This window comes from Pagrus major, chromosome 18 (genome assembly GCF_040436345.1).
Source record: "Pagrus major chromosome 18, Pma_NU_1.0".
NCBI lineage: Eukaryota > Metazoa > Chordata > Actinopteri > Spariformes > Sparidae > Pagrus > Pagrus major.
In genome coordinates this window covers 9,729,801-9,749,699 of record NC_133232.1, presented here as the reverse complement: position 1 = coordinate 9,749,699, position 19,899 = coordinate 9,729,801, and the positions used below count along the sequence as shown (strand labels likewise).

General features: G+C 43.2%; 1 protein-coding gene across 1 annotated transcript in view; it reads left to right on the top strand.

Moving 5' to 3' along the window:
• Positions 1-5,835: 5,835 nt before the first annotated feature.
• The window catches only part of fat4 (FAT atypical cadherin 4), a 121,206-nt gene continuing 107,142 nt past the window's right edge, over positions 5,836-19,899 (top strand). The window contains exon 1 of the mRNA XM_073486438.1: positions 5,836-10,938. Within this exon, the coding sequence (XP_073342539.1) occupies positions 5,836-10,938 (5,103 nt within the window). The remainder of the gene's footprint in view (positions 10,939-19,899) is intronic.

Below are 19,899 nucleotides of genomic sequence, written 5' to 3'. Positions count from 1 at the left end.
CATTTTGTCTTAGAAGAGGTCGACTCGTGTCTTTGTGTCTTAAACACGTCATCGGCATCAGTCGATAAAAGCTTCAAAGTGAAATATCACCATTAGCCCTAAATTAACATTTAGTCCGATATCACAGGCCGGCAACATGATGCTCTAATTATGCTCAAGCAACCAGCCACTGACTAAGTAATCTTCTTATTTTGCCCTGCGAATGTGCACATTTGAAAAGCACTGAACGTCTGCATCTGCCAGTGGGTCATCATGATAAGAGTGGGCATAATACGTTAATTCCGCAGAAATTCAATAATGTGCATGCGTAATATGAAACCATGATAAAGAAATAAATGTACAGTTTGCAGTTTGGGTTCTCTGTGCAGTTTAAACTGCACTTAAGATCACGGGATACTCTATTTAAATAAGATTTGACCAATTGGAAATGTAGAACAATACTTATTGGGGCGAGCAACAGAGAAAGTCTTTGGTGATTGATTGCTGATAGGAAGATAGAAGATTAGGCAGGATCTCCCGGAGTCTAGATGCTGCTGATGGCGGTGGAGTAAAGCCTGCTGATGGCTGATTGAAGCCTTAATCTCCTTGGACATCATGGGATGCCAAGGGTTGTACAATAATGGTCTGAGTAGACAGACAGAATGAAAAGCAGGCAGTGATATTTAAAGAACAGCATCCAGGGACTCATTGGCTTAAAGCAGTAGTTCCAACAGTGGGGGGCACAGTTATCATGGGGAAGGCTCAACAAGACTACTGAACGAAGCCAAAACAAAGACAAGAAAATGTGACACAGCATATCTCGCCTTCGGCTTCACCAGTACAACAGTGGGTAATGAAGAGAGACCACAGTGTGTTGTGTGTCTGAAAACATTAGCTTCTGACAGTATGAAGCCCAGCAAGTTAAGATGCCACATAGAGACTACACATCCTGAACACAAAGAGAAGCCTCTTGATTTCTTCAGGGAAAAACTGCTCGGCTGATGTGCACAACAGAGGCCCTTTACTAAACCACTGTTACATTGTCAGAGTTCAAGATGCATGATGACTTTTTCCGAATTTAGTTTGTATGTGTGTATGTGTATGGGTGGAGGGCTTGAAAATATTGTAATCTACAAAACTAGGACCTCAGAGAAAAAGTTTGGGAACCCGTGGCTTCAAGGAACGGGAGAGGAAAGCTCACTGGTCTGATATCTAACGCTGTGAAAAGCAGTCTGGGGAACAGAGCAAACTGCATAGACACCAAAAAACCCTGGAAACGCAAATAAAGGCGGCTGTGGCTCAGGGGTAGAGCCAGCGTCTTGTTATCGGAAGGTCGCTGGTTTGATTCCCCTGGTCTGCATGTTGAAGTGCTCCTGATGTGCTGGTCGGCACCTTGCATGGCAGCCACTGCCATCAGTGTATGAATGTATGAATTACTGTAAGTGGCTTTGGACAAAAGCGTCTGCTAAATGTAAAGGAGACAAAAATGAAAAGAGCCCCACTGTAGGATCCCATCAGCTGCAACTAACATTTAAGGGGTACCTGATAGAAATGCCTTCAAAATGTGAACATTTTATCTCCGTTGAGTAGAAATCTTGAATTGACTGTGGTGCCCGACGAACAGTCACAGGTGTTTATTGAAACTCATCAAACCTTTCTGGTACAGCATATCCTGTAAATCCTCCAAGCCAAAACCTACAACTAATACCAAAATACCGTGATACACTGAAAACCACAATAATTTAAAAAATAAACTCAAATCAGATTTGTAATTATTCAAAATATCCTTTGTTGACGAGAATTTATTCAGTCTTTTAACTGAAGGAGCCAACACAACATCCTCCTTCCATGTAGCACCAGAACTATTAGGAATCCTCCTCTGGGGACCATGAATATAGGTAATACCAGGTTTTATACCAATCTTGTTGTGGTCTGGAAGAGTGCTGGATGGACGGACCGACCCACTGATTCACTGATAACCTGACTTTGCCATCTTAAAGTCCTGACACCAGCAGGGGAAAGAGCTTAATATACTGGGACTGATGCAAGTTGGCCTTCACAAAGGGGAAACAAGAGAATTAGGGATTACCTAAATCACGTTTGACGACTTTTTGATCTGCAGCAAAAACACTATATGATACAATATGATAGCAGGGTACAAACTCACATTCAGACAGCTTCACAAGTCGTCTTAACTTTCATTTTGCTCCTGTATTTGCATGTGTTTTCAATGTTGGCGCAGGCCGTCGGATCAACATCTCCACGTCAAAATTAGCGGCGGGATCAGTGACGGCACGTAAAAAACATCAGTCAGCAGAAGGGAATTATCTCAAACATAACAACAACTTGATATTTATATCAAAAGCATCCTGAGAGCTCCTGGCTTAGCTGGAGTAATCAGGTTAGCTAAACGTCTCGTGTGGGGAGGTAATCTACTTTGATGCTCTGTCTGCTACCAAAACATTGAATCTGTGTCAGGCCGAGCAGCTACCACCAGCCCAGCCCACTCTCTAATTCAATTACATGAGTTGACTCATGTCCTACTTTACGTCCAGGCAGCCGACGGCCTGATTACGGAAGCCACAAATTGTCAAATACCAAACCTGAATAAACATTTATGTCTCTCAAAACCAGGAGGGTTGTAATTATCCTCCCTAATGTTATTTCACAGGACAGATGAAGTGCAGCGCAGAGTTCACTTCCCACATCATCAGATTCAAACAATTCCTCCTGCTGCAATTAGACTTTTCAATGAACTCACTTGACCTGGACCCAACCTCATCCCACAGCCTGAAGACATTTTATCATAAGTGTTTCTGGAAATGATGAATGTCTTGAATTCCATGTGATCCTGTCCGTTCCCACACTGCAATCAATAAAGGCAGTACGTCACAGGCAGAACAGGCTACCCAGGTAAGCCAGGTTGTGTTAACTTTGTCAGAAAAGAGACATAAAGAGACAGAATTTCTTCTTTTCGTACTGTGAGAAAAATAAAGATCTGAGGGATGTTTTCTTTGAAAAAATAAATAATATATATATCCTTGGTTTATTCTTGTTCCCAACCCTCAGAAACTGTCTTATCTATGTGAGGATAAAGTCAGTTTGCAGTATCAGCTACAAAATGTTTCATTATTGTTATAAACAATGAGAAATAAGCTCCACACTAAATATTTATGAGTGACTTAAAGTGTGCGTTTAACATGTATTTATTATCTTTGTAAAATGTCATTCATCTGTGGCAATAATGTAACTTAAACATTCATGCTAATAAAGTTTATTTGAATTTGAATGACAGAAGTATTATCTGACCTATTTCTTTAATCTGATGCTTTCTGTTGAATGTTACTTGACAAAAATAAAACCACGATGTGAACACTGCTGGAGAAGTTAAAAAGAGTGAATATGAAACTATATTATTTGGTAAAATGACTTATAAATAGAAAAAAAACTAAAAAGAATACAACAATCTGAAAATGTTCTCTTCACAAGCAGAAATGGAAAATATAGAAATGTCTTAAACACTTGGTTTGTTTAAAATTGGTACTGTAAAGAGTAGAATAAATGTATTGCACCAGATATAGCACAATGCTAATATCCATCTGTTGTTCCTGGGAGTGTATACACTGCACATTTAACAGTATAAAAACTGAATAGTATTCATTTATTCATTCAAGTCTTAATTTAAGCCTTGGACAATCAACTGAAGATTGAATCAGTGATGTTTAGCAGGAACAGAGACATCAAGCATACAAACATGAAGCAAACAAAATAGAAAAAATAGGAATACAAACATACAAAAGAAGAACAGAGTCAGTTAAAACTGTCACAAGCTGACAGTGGATGCTTATAAGACCTAAAGTGGACAAATGATACAAGAGAATTCAGTTTTAGTTACATATTTGCAGGTATTTACAAAATAAGTAATAAACTTCTATTCAATTATATATTTTTAACACAACACTGCTGAGACTGACTATATTCTTTTTAATTGAAACCATTAATTTTTGATGAAAATGTGATTTTGTATTCATGCCACATAGAGACTACACAGTTATCTATCTATCTAGTTTATATCCTGTCTTTTTTTATGAATGATCCAGTCATGTAATTACAGTTTACTTATCATGGTCTCAAAAAAAGTCAGCTTTTATATTTTCGTGTTTTAGAACATTTTATTACTGTTTTACAGTGAGAATGACATAAGAGAATGCTGATTATTTTACTCACTTAAGGAGCTTTACAGAGCTGTCATTTCATGTCAACTTGTAATGATTTTTCACTCGACATAAAGGAACATACACTTCTGTTACTATTTCATAATTTGCAGACAGCAATAATGTTTTTAGGACCAGTTCCAGTTGTAGTTCAGTGTTTGTAGAAACAATATTATTCATGATTTGATGCGTCTTTTGCAAGATTATGATCAGATAGAACGATGCTATGATTCATCTCAACTGTACACACCAGCAGGATGAACTAATACTTCTACCAGAAAGACTGCAGCCCCTCTTATGCTCTACGCAAAGTACAAAAGTACATAAAGCCAAAAGCTACTATAAAGTGTATTTTATGTACTTATTTTGTGACACAGCACCAACCTCCTGCTCTGTCACTATGTATTCTGGTTGGAAGTACCTTCACTCGGCCACTAGATGGAGCTACTCCCCCACGTTTATGAAGCTTCCTGCAACTTCAATTATATGCAAATACCAACAGCTATGAATCCTGGAAATGACACTTAACACTGAGGTTTATTAGACATCTAAGTATAATAGAGAAATAGGCATTTTAACGGCACACAGAAAACTGCTTCAGTGTACAATTTACAGTCCAAAACATCTGAATGACCCAACAAAAACATATTATTATATTTAAATTAATGTTTTCACAAATGGTTTTTCTACAAAAAAAAAGTAGCACAGATAATTATATGTTTTTCTAGACTTAATAATCCTAAATGACATCTTGTGGGTGTCATTAAAATACTTTTATAAAATTCCTGATAGGACATTGTGGTACACAAATATGATTTTAAAGTCACTTTTTCCACATTTTATGCTTAGTTTTACCTCCTAATAGGAAATATTTATTTGATATTGCTTTATTGTGAATATGCTTTGATAGTCCATCACATATTTCTGTATATTTTCCTATATATTTTTGGGTAACTTTCATTTCCCGAGCTCATTAAGACTCACACTGATCTGTTATTGGAGTAATTAAGTGCATCGTTACCTGTCTTATTTGATTGACATCTCCTTCCACAGGCGGAGACAACGGGCTGCGCTGCACAATGGAAGGGGGACAGGCGGTGGGAGGGCGCGCAGGAGCACCGCTATCCAATGGGATCAGTGATGGGAGGGAGTTTGTAGAACTCCAGCTTTGTCCTAACTTACTGGGACTCCTGAGCACAATATGACTGAAGCGCCTGCACCGTTATTCCACGGGACGGTGCGTAGGCTGAGCCGCCTGCACACACTCCAACACCGCGCACTTGCGCTCTAACTTTGGATAAACTTTCCGAGGATCCTGGAAGTTTTGTTTTTTGTTTTTTGTTTCCTTGGATTGTGAGATTCTGCTTTGAAGCAAAATGCTGTTTGAGGAGCTGGAATGAAACTAGGACTCATTCTCTCCATCCAGAGGATTTAGTTGCAGTGAGACGCTGCGCTGCGCAGGATAAAACTACACTTCTGGAGTACTCTTTTGGAGACTGAATAAGTGTGGAAGGAGCCGTTGCTTGGTTTCCCATTGAGTTTTCTCTGGAATACAATGCTTTAACGACTCGTCCGACCTCAGTAAAGTTGATGCATCATAGGCATGGACTCTGTCTGAGAAAGGTGGACTGGCTCACTGACCATGGCGCTCACAGGTAGGGGCTTAGGCCGGTTTCATTTGATTTTACTCATGTTATGGACTCTGTCGCAGTACTCAGCATCCAGCCAAGTCCGTCAAGAGTTTCAGGTCCTGGAGGAGCAGCCCATCGGCACCTACGTGGGCACGATAGAGACCAAGCCCAGCTTCACGTACCGCTTCAGCGAGAACCACAAACTTTTTGCAATTAACGGCACCACCGGGGTCATTTACACCTCCTCTGTGATCGACAGGGAGGTTTTGCAAAGTGATGTCATCAACGTCGTGGTGCTGTCCAGCCAGCCCACCTACCCCACTGAGGTCAGGATAGTAGTTCTGGATATTAATGACAACTCCCCGGTGTTTCCAGACGCGTCTATTGTCGTGTCTTTCAAGGAGGACGCCAGCAGCGGCAGGCAAGTGATCCTGGACACCGCCACAGATTCAGACATTGGAAGTAACGGAGTTGATCACACCACGTACAGAATCGTGAAAGGCAACGAGCAGAGGAAATTCCGCCTGGATATTACAGTCAATCCTAGTGGAGAGGGGGCATTCTTGCACCTTGTTTCAACTGGAGGCTTGGACAGGGAAGTCACTCCCTTCTACCAGCTCCTGATTGAAGTGGAGGACAAAGGAGAGCCGAAAAAGTTTGGCTACCTGCAAGTGAACGTCACCATCCAAGACATAAATGACAACCCCCCTGTTTTTGGGCAGGATCAGTATCAAACCAGTGTATTTGAGGATGCAGCTGTAGGTTCAAGCATTCTGCAGATTACAGCTTCAGATCAGGATGAGGGAGCCAATGCTGAAATCAGGTACTTTTTAGATGAAGGGACGCCTTTCCAAATTGATCCAAAAGCCGGTACTATTATCATAAAAGAGGGTTTGGATTATGAGAGTAAGAAAGAGTACTCCCTGACTATACATGCAGTAGACAACGGGGTGCCCTCCCTGTCAGGCAGAACAGAAGCCACAATCAAACTGTTAGATGTGAATGATAACGACCCTGTAGTGAAGTTTAGGTATTTTCCCACAACTTCTAAATTTGCCTCTGTTGATGAAAACGCACAGATTGGCACAGTTGTGGCTCTGCTCACCGTTTCAGATTCAGACTCCCCCACAGCTAATGGTAACATATCTGTCTCAATCTTAGGAGGCAACGAGCAGAGACACTTTGAAGTGCACACGTCTCCTGTGCCCAATTTGAGTCTGATCAAAGTGGCCAGTGTGTTGGACAGAGAGAGAATTTCCTCATACAACCTCACTGTGTCTGTGTCAGACAATGGCAAGCCTATAGCGAGGTCCTCCTTTGCTAGTTTGGTTATTTTTGTGAATGATATCAACGATCACCCGCCGATATTCCAGGAAACACTGTACAGAGTAGATATCAGTGAAGACATTCCAAAAGGCAGCTACATTAAAGGGGTTTCTGCAACAGATGGTGACTCTGGGCAGAATGCCAACCTGCGCTACTCCCTGGTGTCTGGAAACGCTTTGGGCTGGTTCACCATCAGTGAAAACAGTGGTCTGGTTACCAGCGCCGCTTTGCTGGATAGGGAAATAGCATCTGAAATTGTGCTCAACATTAGTGCCAAAGACCAGGGCCTGCAGCCCAAGATTTCTTACACTAAACTTATAGTCAACATCACTGACGTGAACGACCAAGTGCCCACTTTTACGCAGAGCACATTTCATGTTTCCCTGGTGGAGCACGCTCCTGCCGGTACTGAGCTGGTGCTGCTGTCTGCCTCAGATGATGACCTTGGGGCCAATGGAACTATCCGGTTCTCATTTGATGCAGAGACTCCAGCCTCAGTCCAGGAGCTGTTTCGCCTGGATGCCGTGTCAGGGCGATTAAGCACAGCCGTGGAGCTAGACAGAGAGGATCAGGCCTCCTACATACTCCACATCCAGGCAGCAGACGCAGGCAGCCCTCCTTTGCACTCTGTAGGAAAAGTCAACATCACCCTGAGGGATATCAATGACAACAGGCCAGTTTTCTACCCCGTTCAGTATTTTGCCAATGTGAAAGAGAATGAGCCCTCGGGTTCTTATGTAACCACCGTTTCAGCCACAGATCCCGATTTGGGCCGAAATGGCACAGTCAAATATATCATTACAGCTGGAGATGCTTCTAAATTCCGCATTAATAGCAACACGGGGAAAATTACCACGCTTGTGCCCCTGGATAGAGAGGAGAAAACTGCTTATCAGCTGCAGGTGACAGCAGCAGATGGCAGCGGCCTGCGCTCACACACCCAGGCCATAGTGACTGTGACTGTCATTGACACACAGGATAATCCACCAGTCTTCAGCCAGAAAGTTTACAGTTTTGTCATGTTTGAAAATGTGGGCATTGGGACAGTTATAGGGACAGTGTCAGCCACCACTGTAGATCTGAACACAAACATTTCATATCTAATCACCTCAGGGGACCAGAGGGGGCTTTTTACTGTAAACAGTGCAGGTCAGATCACAGCATCGAGCCAGATAGACAGAGAGGAGCAGGGTTTCTATCAGCTGAAAGTGGTAGCCAGAGCAGGGGAGATCACAGGAGAGGCCTTTGTTAACATCACTGTGAAGGACTTAAATGATAATGCCCCTCATTTTATTCACGCTGTGGAGCATGTGAGTGCAGTGGAGAACTGGAGCACAGGTCATGTCATCTTCCAGGCCAAAGCTTCGGATCCTGACGAAGGAACAAACGGGATGGTGGTTTACAGCCTCAAACAAAACCCAAAAGGTCTTTTTCATATTCATGAGAAGCATGGCCTCATCACGCTGACCGGGCCACTGGAGGTCACCACCAGCTCCTATGAGGTCGAGGTCATCGCTTCAGACATGGGGGTCCCCAAACACACCTCCAGCCTCATCCTCATCATCAGTGTTTACGACGTCAACGACAACTCGCCAGTGTTTGACCAGCTTTCGTATGAGGTCATCATCCTGGAGTCTGAGCCTGTCAACAGCCGCTTTTTCAAAGTGGAGGCCACCGACAAAGACTCCGGGCTTAATGGGGAGATTATGTATGACATCGCTGGTGGCAACACAGGTGATGTGTTTGGCATTTTTCCAGACGGGCAGTTGTACATCAAAGCAGAGCTGGACAGAGAGATACAGGACAGATATAACTTGGTGGTTGTGGCTAAAGACCGGGCTGTGGAACCACTTAGTGCCACTGTCAATGTCAGCGTGATTCTAGATGACGTAAATGATAATCGGCCCCTCTTTAACAGCACCAATTATGTGTTTCATTTTGAGGAAGAGCAGAAGAGGGGGTCGCTGGTTGGGCGTGTTTTTGCCGAGGATAAGGACTTTGGTCCAAACAGTGAGGTCAGATATACATTTGAGATTCCGCAGCCGAACTTTGAACTGAACACAATCACAGGGGAGTTGACCAGCACGCTGCAGTTCGATCGCGAGTCACTCATGAGACAAAGAGGCGCCGCTGTGTTCAGCTTTGTGGTCGTCTCGTCAGACCAGGGTCTCCCAAAACCCCTCAGAGACCAGGCCAAGGTGCAAGTTTACATTCAAGACATCAACGACAACGCGCCTAAATTCACTAAAGACATTTACCAGGCCTCCATCTCTGAGTCAGCTCAAAACATGACTCAACTGCTGCGGGTCTCCGCCTCGGATGTTGATGAGAACAAAAATGGACTGGTTCATTATCACATCCCTGAAGGCAACGAGGAAAGACAGTTCACTATCGACAGCAGCACTGGACAGGTTACCTTAATAGGAAAGCTGGACTATGAATCTACATTCTCCTATTCATTAAAAATAATTGCTGTTGATGCTGGAGCTGTGCCCCTCTCCTCCTCCTGCATGCTTAGTATTAGCATCCTGGATGAGAATGACAACTCCCCCTCCTTCCCTAAATCCTCACTGTCTGTGGACGTCCTGGAGAACATGAGGATAGGGGAGCTGGTGGCCTCTGTGACCGCCACAGATGCTGATTCAGGCCAGAACGCAGACATAACGTACAGCATCACAGCCACAAACAACCATGGCACTTTCAGCATCAGCCCAAACACCGGTAGCATCTTTTTGGTTAAAAAGCTGGACTATGAAACTCAGTCATTTTACAAACTTAACATCACTGCAAAGGACAATGGCAGACCACCCCGCTCCTCATCCATCCCTGTAGTCATTCACGTCAGGGATTTTAACGACAACCCTCCCATATTTACCCCTGGTGACATTTTCAAATCCATCCCTGAAAATCTTCCCATCTCAGCGTCAGTCATGACAATCACAGCTCATGACACAGATGCAGACATAAATGGGAAGCTGGAGTACTCCATTGTTCAACAGATTCCCCGGGGAAACCACTTCAGCATTGACCCGGGCACCGGGCTCATATACACCAACAAGGAAGTCGACAGGGAGTTTTCAAATCTCTTCGAGCTGACAGTCAAAGCCACTGACCAGGCAGTTCCGGTTGAATTCCGCCGCTTTGCCCTGAAAAATGTCACAATATGGGTCACAGACCAGAATGATAATATTCCCACTTTTGTGTCCCAGAACGCCCTCGTAGCTGAGCCCAACATAGTCATCGGCTCCATCCTGACAACAGTGGTGGCCTTTGACCCCGATGAGGGTTTAAACGGGGAAGTGGAGTACGAGCTTGTGGAAGGAGACTCAAACACTTTCATCATGGACAGGTTCAGCGGAGATATCCGTCTGGCCTCCCAGCTGGTTCCGTCCAGACTCATGTACACCCTCACAGTGTCAGCCACCGACCACGGCACTGACCACAAGACCTCCAGAACTGAGCTGACCATCATCCTCCAAGGGCTGGACGGGCCTGTTTTCTCCCAGCCAAAATACATCACCATCCTCAAAGAAGGTCAGCCGCCAGGCACCAATGTCATCTCCCTGGATGCCTCGAGCCCGCGGGGCTCAGCGACCAAAGTGGAGTATTTCATCGTGGCGGTTCGCAGCGGAGGAAAAGCCGTGGGACGCCTTTTCACCATCGGCCGCCACACTGGAGTGATACAGACGGCTGCAGAGCTGGACCGAGAACAAGGCTCCGACCTCTACCTGGTGGATGTGTATGCCATCGAGACAGACGCCAGCCAGCCCAGAACACAGCGTGCTGAGGTTAGTACACTGCTGACTTTTCTATTCTATACAGGTACTGGAAAGCCACCTTATATTTTGCTCTATTTTTCTATTTGATCTGTTTGGCAGGGAGAGGGCATGAACTCACCCGCTGGCATTTGTTATAGACATTTGGATGGAATAAGTGTAATGAGATCGAGCTTTTGAACTGGAAAAAATGGGGAGTGAGACCATCCAAGTCACACATAAAACAGAGCCACCTTTTGCATTTGTCTGCTCATTAATTAAATTCCTTCTTTACGCATGGCTCTGCATTATATTAAATCATAATTTTCTTGGACATGAGTAAGAGGTTCTTGTTCTTTGGCATGATAACTTTATTGTTCCCGTTTCCAAAAACATTCTCACCATAACAATTCATCATGAATGTGCCTCCTCTAATATTTGAGCAGTCTGGGAAAGGGAAATGAGTGTTGCATGTCTTCTGCACAAGCTCCCCTCCTGCTCTCATGCACTGAGATATTCTTATCAGCGGATATGAACTGCACAAATCAAAAAAGGACCACTTTTAATTTCCACACTGTAGACATAAATCATTCATGGCTGCTGTTTCAGGTTCAAGGACCATGATGGCTTCTACAGTGTCTCAGGCAGAAATGAAAAAGAGAGTATTTCATAAGGTCTTTCAGTGCAGGTATGCATCATCAGTGCCAGTATTACTTTGAGCCCTTGAGCCTGAGGCTGTTTTGGCACTGGGGGTGGTCCTGGGGTACCTTTATACCACCAGGAACTGCTCCACAGGCAATAAGTGACCATTAAAATTGGGTGACCCCTTAAGACTCTGTGAAAAGACGCTGAGGGCAGGGAGAGTGAAACTTAAGCTGTCCACTGAGTTTGCATTATGCGATGTACCTTTTTCAGGCTTCCCCTAAAGAAAGAGGGAGTTATATTCTCTGAAGTGTAATGCGGGAACCCTAAACCCAGTTTTGGGTGGCTAAGGCCTTGCCGCTAGTCAAATGAAAAACAAATGTGAGTCTGTATATGTTTTGGAAATTTCAACCAGGACTTGAAATTCTGTGTTATTATAGGCTTGATGACACACACGCTGCATAGAAATTGGACTTTTTCAGAGCAAAAACCAAAAAGGTGTAAGCTCTTTCTCCTGTTTACAAATGTGTTTTGTGTGTCTGCATTTCAAATATGGCTCATGTTAAATGATTGAAGAGTTTAAGATTAGCGGGATGCCTTTTGACAGTTGTTATTGATGCCTTTTCAACCACTGCAAATATTGAAACTGAAATCCAAGACAGCAATCAGTTATTTGGAGACAAACTCACATATTATTGAAATCAAGGATTACTTGGCAAAATCGTGTTAGCTAAGTTAACTTAAAGGGTTTTGCTCGGGCCAAATGGGAATATCAAATGTTCTCTCACTTTGCCTGCGGCGAAGATGGCAATCTGCTTTCCTGCAGACTCTACTGTCGGGCTAATGAGAGAATATAGTGCCTCGGTGCTTCTTTCCCAAACCTTAAACTCTAGATTGGTTTCATGCTAAGCTTGAACTTTCTCACCCCTTGGAGAGATGACTTTACCACACCACCTGGCTGAATAGTCAGTCTCTCCATCATGAGAAGCGTGAGATCTAATAACTTGGAGGAATTCAAATGACCTTCCACGATCCACATTTGGGGAAATTGGCTGTTTTTTGTGCTGAAATGCATTGGGCAGTCATCTATATGGATTTATTATTTAATAGTGAGCAGGTCATATTCATACTATTTGTATCTACTCTGTCAAAGGGATCTCAAAGGACAGCATGGTACAATAGTGTAAACTTTCAGACTTAGACTAATGTTTTTCCAGTGCAGTGTTTATATACCAGATACCCAGTAGCAACTGGGGGATTATATCCACCCCTGGGGGTTGTGACCCTTTCACATTCTGCATTTCCCATTTTCCCCATTGATTGGATGCATGAGGGAAAGCTGGTATTTTTTTCCCTCTGCTAGGCACCATGTGTGATGTTTTGGAAATACTCAAACAAAGAGAATTTGGGTTGACATGCTTTATCGACGGTCATGATCTTAAACAACTCAGAACCCTGCTGGGCCTCCAGTGGAAAGTGAGTGTATGGAGGCGATTCTGTGTTTTTTTCCCCCTGCCCTTCTTGGCATCTTAAAGATTCCTTGTCAGTGATTGGTGGTTAGATCTGTCATTGCAGGACTGTCAGTGCCTTTTGTCTCACATCTGGCTCATGTACGATGTGGGTATTTCCTTTAGCCAACCAGTGGTCAGATTGATCGTATTTGGTTGTTCCACTTCAGCAGCCTCTAAGTGTCAGTTTGAAATGTTGTGCAAATGACTTCATTACCCAGAAATCTTTGTGTTTCTTCCTCTCAGTAGCTGTACAGACAAAGATGCTGATGTAAAATCTCTTGGCAGCAGCTTCATCCATTGTTGGTGAATCCAGATTCCATTCATAGTCTTCAGGAGGATGTTTTTTAATCCACTCCAAGTTTTGATTCATCACATCCTGCAACATCCTTGTTTAGAGGTGGAGAGAAGGTCTTCTGACCCCATAACTCACACTGAATCACATACGACAGATTTCTCTCCATGAGCTGAAACTTTCAAGTATTGGTTCCACCTTTAGCCACAACCTAATCAGTGATGTGACAGCACCTGTTTCCTGTCAGCTGGTAAAGAAAAAACACCTGCGCATCACTGATTAGGGTGAAAGTTTCAGCAAGAGACAGAAGCGCATGGACTTAACCTTGAAATGTCTTGCTGTCGTTTATGTTTTTAGGCTCGACAACACATCTTGCAACTTTATTTAACTTTTTACAGTTGATATATTGATGTCCAACAACAGAACAGCCTTAACTGTAGAAGTTAAACACTCACCACTTGTATGCTTGAAAAGTGACAGAAAAGTTTATTGCTGGGCAGATGTTGGCAGCTTTGGCCTGATCAGATTCACAACAGATTGACAGTTAGACAATGATCCAGTTTTGGCAACAGAAAAACTCCAGAAGGCACAGTTTATTTCCAACACAAATATTTTCGCCAAAATATGCCTTTTTACATTCGCCAAGGAGGTTATGTTTTCGCCCGTGTCAGTTGGTTGCCTGGTTGGTATGTCAACAGGATTACATAAAAACTACACAATGGATTTCAATGAAACTTGGATGGAGGATGGGTCTCAGCCCAGAATAGGCACCATTAACGTTTGGTGGGGATCTTGATAATGCATGGATGTTGACTGAAAAAAAGTCAGCCGTATTTAGGTGGCTGGTATCTATGAGTGAGTACAATTTTATGCAGATCCACATTAAAATCTGGATCTAGATTTTTATAAATATAGATTTATGTTTAATTTGATATTGGCTTAGGCTTGATTGAATTAAGGGGAACTGTTGGGCCTTGGAGGAGGTATGCGCTCTACTAAGTGCTATTCTAGTTGTTTATGTTTATACACGCTTGTCAGCACATTTTCCTAACCCTAACCCTATTGCAACTTTATCAAAGTTTTTTTGACACTTTCTGGTTCATATGTTGATTTCCAACAGCAGAATGATCTTGAATTGCAAATGCTAATAGAAAAATAACAGAAAAAGTTACATTTAAAGTCAGAGTCATCATAGATGAGTCAGAGGATTTATGTATGTTAGGAAAGTCTTAAAGGAATCATTTGAGTATCAAAACGTCACCCCCCTTTTGGCTTGAAAAGTGACTGAAAAGTTTGTGGCTTGGCAGATGGTGGCAGGTTTAGTCAGATCAGATTCACAACAGTTCGACAGTTCGATGGTGATCCAGTCTTGGCGAACAGAAAGTACCAATATGTCCAAAGAAAATGTTCAAAACTCCATCAGAAGGCTTAGTTTGTTTCCAAGACACATATTTTTTGCCAAAATACGGATTTTTAGGACTTTAATTTCATTAGTTTGGTCTAAATAGCAGCACAAACAGAAGCACAATTATGTTACACAGCTTACATTATGCTTGCTGCTTGTGTTATCAGCTGTTCATGCTTGTCCAACGTTAGTGCTTCAGATTTCCAGAGCCACCTTTTAAAACCTGTTTCCCACTCACAACATTTTTTGGTGGATTGCTCCTTTAAAGGAAGAAAGAAACGACAGAAAACAAGCAGAGCAGATTTCTCCCTCCCCGTCATTTCTGCCTCCCCTCTCTCTGTTTCTTCTCCTCTGAACTCTTTCCCTCCCATTCAAACCCTCCAGCCCCTATAGACCGGACTGCTACAACTGTTTTCTTAAACTCACTGTGAATCAAAATGAAGTGCTGTGTTTTTCTCGCCGAGGCCTTCGAGTGCCACATCAGTCCTTGCCCCCTCCTCTTAAAGGCATTGTTCCCCCATGAAAGTAAACACAGTCGGAGTGTTCAACAGGCCTTCCTTTGTTTTGCCTTCACAGATAAAGTGTTGCGCTGCCCCGGCTGCATTTCGGGAGTCTTTTGTTATTTTTTTGTCTGTGCCAGCGTCTTGCCTTGGCAGATTTAGGAGTGTGTATGGATGCCCCTGTCAGCCAGCTTTCCTCCCCTCTCCTCACCGTTGACGGACGTACGGCGGAGCTGTTGTGAGATTGAAGGAAGAAAGAAAAGAGTGTTTCTTGGGAGGGTTCTGGACATGTCAGACGGTGTTATTGGGAGTTGTGGGAATGAAGGAAGAGGTGGGGGGGCGGGGGGAGACATTTTTAGGAGGGTGCTAGAAGTAGCAGCATTGCAAGGAGTCATGGGAAGGAAGAGGGTGAGGGCAGGGCTACTGATCTTAAGCAGGTGGGAACAAGAGCGCCCAATCTGAACTCGCAGTGCAGATGGTCGAAATGAGTGTTGATCTCTGTTTCTGTGGGCAGCCGAGCTCTGTTATATTCATCGTCCTCTTTGTTCAGCTGTATATTTTCACGTCTTCACGTCTCTTTTCGTGTCCGCCTGCCTGTTTTGTGTCTCCGGGAATTTGTTTGTTACTCTGTCTCTCTGTTGTGGATCGGTCTGATGCATAAATCTCGTTGGCAACGGACTTCAAAGTCTCTTTGCTTTTCTTTCTGTCCCTCTGTCATTCCCTCCTACGACATGGACTCTGAGGGGAAATGTGATGAGGGCGACAGAGGCGGTGTTGAGCTTTTTAGAGAGGATGGAGAGAAAAAACCTCTCTAAAAATATATCAACAACATAGCACAGGTCAACAAGGCAGGGAAGAAAAGGGACAACATGATACGGATGCTGGTTTTTCTTTGTGCATTTGTGTCTGTGTGAGAGAGTATTCATAAAACCTGAAATATTGATGATGCAGTTTCCAGAGAAAGGTCAAACTGTGACACTGATATCCCCCTGAGCGGAGCATTTACTGTTCTTTGGATCAAACTCAACAGAAAAAAACCCACTTTGATTACACTCGAATCATACACAAGCTTAGTATTAACATTTTATGTCCCTCTGAAGGGACATTTTACAACAACTGGAAGATGAATGATGCAGAACAAACGGCCTCCTTGTGTGTTGTAATTCATGGTCTAATTGGGATTTTTTTTTTTGAGTGTCTTGAGACAGGGTGGTACCTGTCCAGTCCGGCTGTAACCGAGCTTGTAATTCACGCGGACACGCGGCGCATCTGCTCGGCCATCCTGGTAGGTGGTCGCTGCGGGTGAACCTGCGGGTGAGCCAGTGCAGGGGAGGGCAGGTTGTCCCAGAGCGCCTGTCCGTTTTTATGAGACAATCGCCATAAAAGTTGAATAAACACTCACTCATGCAGAGATGCGTGCAAGCAAACGCTGCCAAACACACACACACACACACACACACACACACACACACATTGACCACACTCCTTCTCAACTGAAGTAAAGCTTTAAATGGTAGCCACAGTCAAAGTAATTCAGGTTCATTTAGATTATTGTGATTATGTTCCTGTCAAATACGATCATCAGGATACTTTGTGACTTCTCTCCTGCAGATTCACATGGAGCCTTAATGAAGCCAGCGGTTTCTGTCTCCTCCTTTTATTACACGAGACTGTTTGTTAGTGTTTGTCTTGTTTCATTTATTTTGTGGCACAGTTTTACTCTGTTTGGATAAGTGTAAAGCACTTACGGCTGCTCTCCAGCTCATTTGACCGCTTCAGATGAATATTAAAGCGACGGTGCTCCGTGTAGTTCTTATAGCTTCAGGTTTAGCTGTAGCTGTATGAGAAGCTGTGTCACATTTCACCATGTTTGACTTTTTCATCAGAAAGCAGTGACTGGCACAGCTCATAATACACTTTTGTCAGACTGGGGGCTGAGGGGTCAGGAGCAGGGTCACAGTGTTCTGCTGTGCCATGTTCTATAAAGTTAAGCCAAGTGTCAGGAGTAAAAACTAACTAACGATTCTCCAGTAAGTTTCTGTATTTTACAAACCAGGCAGATTTTCAGAAGAGATTCAGATCTTTATTCATGGCCGGTTACCTGAGGAGTCAAATTCATTGTCTGTGACATCGTTTCCACCTATACATGAAGCTACAATACTGTGCTGCTTGCTTTTTTGTCATGTTTTAACCTGGTTAAAATCTGAAATATTTGGGGCGCCCCAGTGGCTCGGTTGCTTGAGCATCCACCCCCTGTACAGACTGCATCCTTTTCGCAGTGGCCCAGGTTCAACTCCAACCACTGGCTCTTTTCTGCCGTCCCTTCTCTTCCCATTTCCTGTCAAATGAAGCCCTGAAAAGCCAAAAAGAGGTTAAAAGATTGTTAGTGTCAAACCTGACTGAACCATTTTGTTTTGTGATGCCATGTCACAGTTTGCATTTTTGAACTGTTTGTGACCAGCTGAACTTAAGAGCAATCAAAAAAGACAAAAGGAAAGATTTGAGGAAAGTCTGAAAAGTTATACATAATTTGTGTCAGTAGAAATGTGTGTTTTCAACCCTTCTGTCCTTTTACTTATCAACCTCTAGAGTTTGACTTGTGGCCTCTTGGGAGGATCCTGACCCCCAGGTTGTGAACCGCTGCTGTAGTTTGAGAAATACTGTGTTTTCCTGAAGCCATTTATTCAAGAAAAGAAACCTAAGTTTTCAAATTTCAAATTGTGTCCATTGACAAGCACTTAAAAGGACTTCTCGTGAATAAAATAGTATAAAATAGTCAAAATTTGGTTTGAATCAGGAACTATCGGCTCTAAAGAGTAAATAAACAAAACACAATTTGTCTGATTTAACCCCAGCTATTGCTACTCAGCAGTTATGCACCGATATATCGACCAAACATCGATCTCGGCCGATATTCACCTGTTTTTCTGTTGTCACATCAGTTCTGTGCTGGCACCTTCATGAGCTAAAGGCTTGTGTCATCCCTGTAACGGTCTGTGAGGCTATGTATGTACTGACAGTCATCTAGCAGGCTAAAAAGGCTTTGAAAGCAGTTACTTTTCTTTCATGTGAAAGGTTATATTCAAGGTTGTTCACTTTAAAACAGTTCAGATTTTTGTAATGAAGATTTTTTTGTTTCTCTGGCACAAAAGCAGGATAGATATCAAAATAAACAACAGAAAACATCTGTATCTGCAGGGAATTTCACAATCAGTGCACCCCTATTGGCAGATTTTGATGCTGTTATTGTAACATTTCTGTCCACACCACCTAACTGCTGATGTTAAATACCTGGTCCCTGTTTTACTTCATCATTCAAATCTAGATATTGTCAGTTAAAGTATACAAAAGTAAAATTACACAAAATTAAGTTGAGATTTCAGTGTTATTGTCTTAACTTTCTCGCACTCATTGTGTTGTCTTCTGTGGCAAACTGAATTGTCCTGGTGTGGTGACTCCACCCTGCTGCTTCTCTAAACAGGTTGAAGCAAAAATTATTCAAACACTATTTTTAAACTCGGTTTGCCGCTAAATCGTGTTTATAAAAGGAATGTACATATATATTAAAAGAAAACTCGCTCAGCTCTGCGGTCGACTGTCCGCAGATGTGTTTTTTTTTTCTCTTGCCCCCTGTCTGCCTCATGCAAAGTCAATGCAGGACCTTGGGTTAGAATAATAAATGAATGTGGCCAGATCTGTGCATGCTCCGCAGAGTTTTGCATCATCCAGTTTATTTTCACATCAGAGATACATTTCTCTTGTTCTGTGACTTTGATTGTCATGCCTCATTTGGGACGGGGGTCATTCCTCTGTCTTAGGCGCACATGCTCGGGCCAAATGTGCGACTGAAATAGTATTAATCTCCGCTGGGAATGTTTTAGTCCGGAGTCAGGCGTGATCAAAGGGGAGCCGTTTACCGTTTGGTAGCAGCAGAGAGGGATTTCTTCAAGTGCAATCAGAAAGGTCCATCAGAACTCTGCAATCTAAACTTTCTGAGCTTTATAGTTGCTCAACCGCAGCAAAGTTGATTGGGAGAGGCTGAAGTAGGAATGATCAGGTATAGCTATGATTTGAGACGAACGTTTTCCTTGAGCAAGTGCTACATAGGGAAATAAATCTTTGCCTGAGTATGACTACATCCCAGAGATTTCTTCATCACTTTTCTCTGCTCTGCTCCGACGGTGAAGGGACCATAAAATATGCCCAAGTCTCTCCAGCTTTGAAAAAAAAAAAAAAATGTTCCACTACTTTCACTTGTAAAACGAAGGGAGTCGGAGAGAAAGAGGGAGAGCGGAGGGTTGATTTTGGCACATATTCTCTGCGGTAATAATGGATCCCAGCTACAGAATGATTTGTTCTTACACGTGACTTACCGAGCTCTCTAGCATCAACAAACACTCGACACACATCCACATACGGAGATACACACAGCAAATTTCCATTGTTTTCAGAGCTCAGACCTTGCTGTGCTGCCTCGTTGACCTGTCTCTCTCTCACTGCTTTTTGTCTTAAAAATGAAAAAGAGAAAAAAGAACCGGCCCTGCTCTTTTGCACATCTCGCGTCCCACTGGCCGTCCATCAGCGGCACCTCCAAAGTGACATTTAGTGCGGTCGCCTCCTTCACAGATCCTCCTGCCTCCGGGG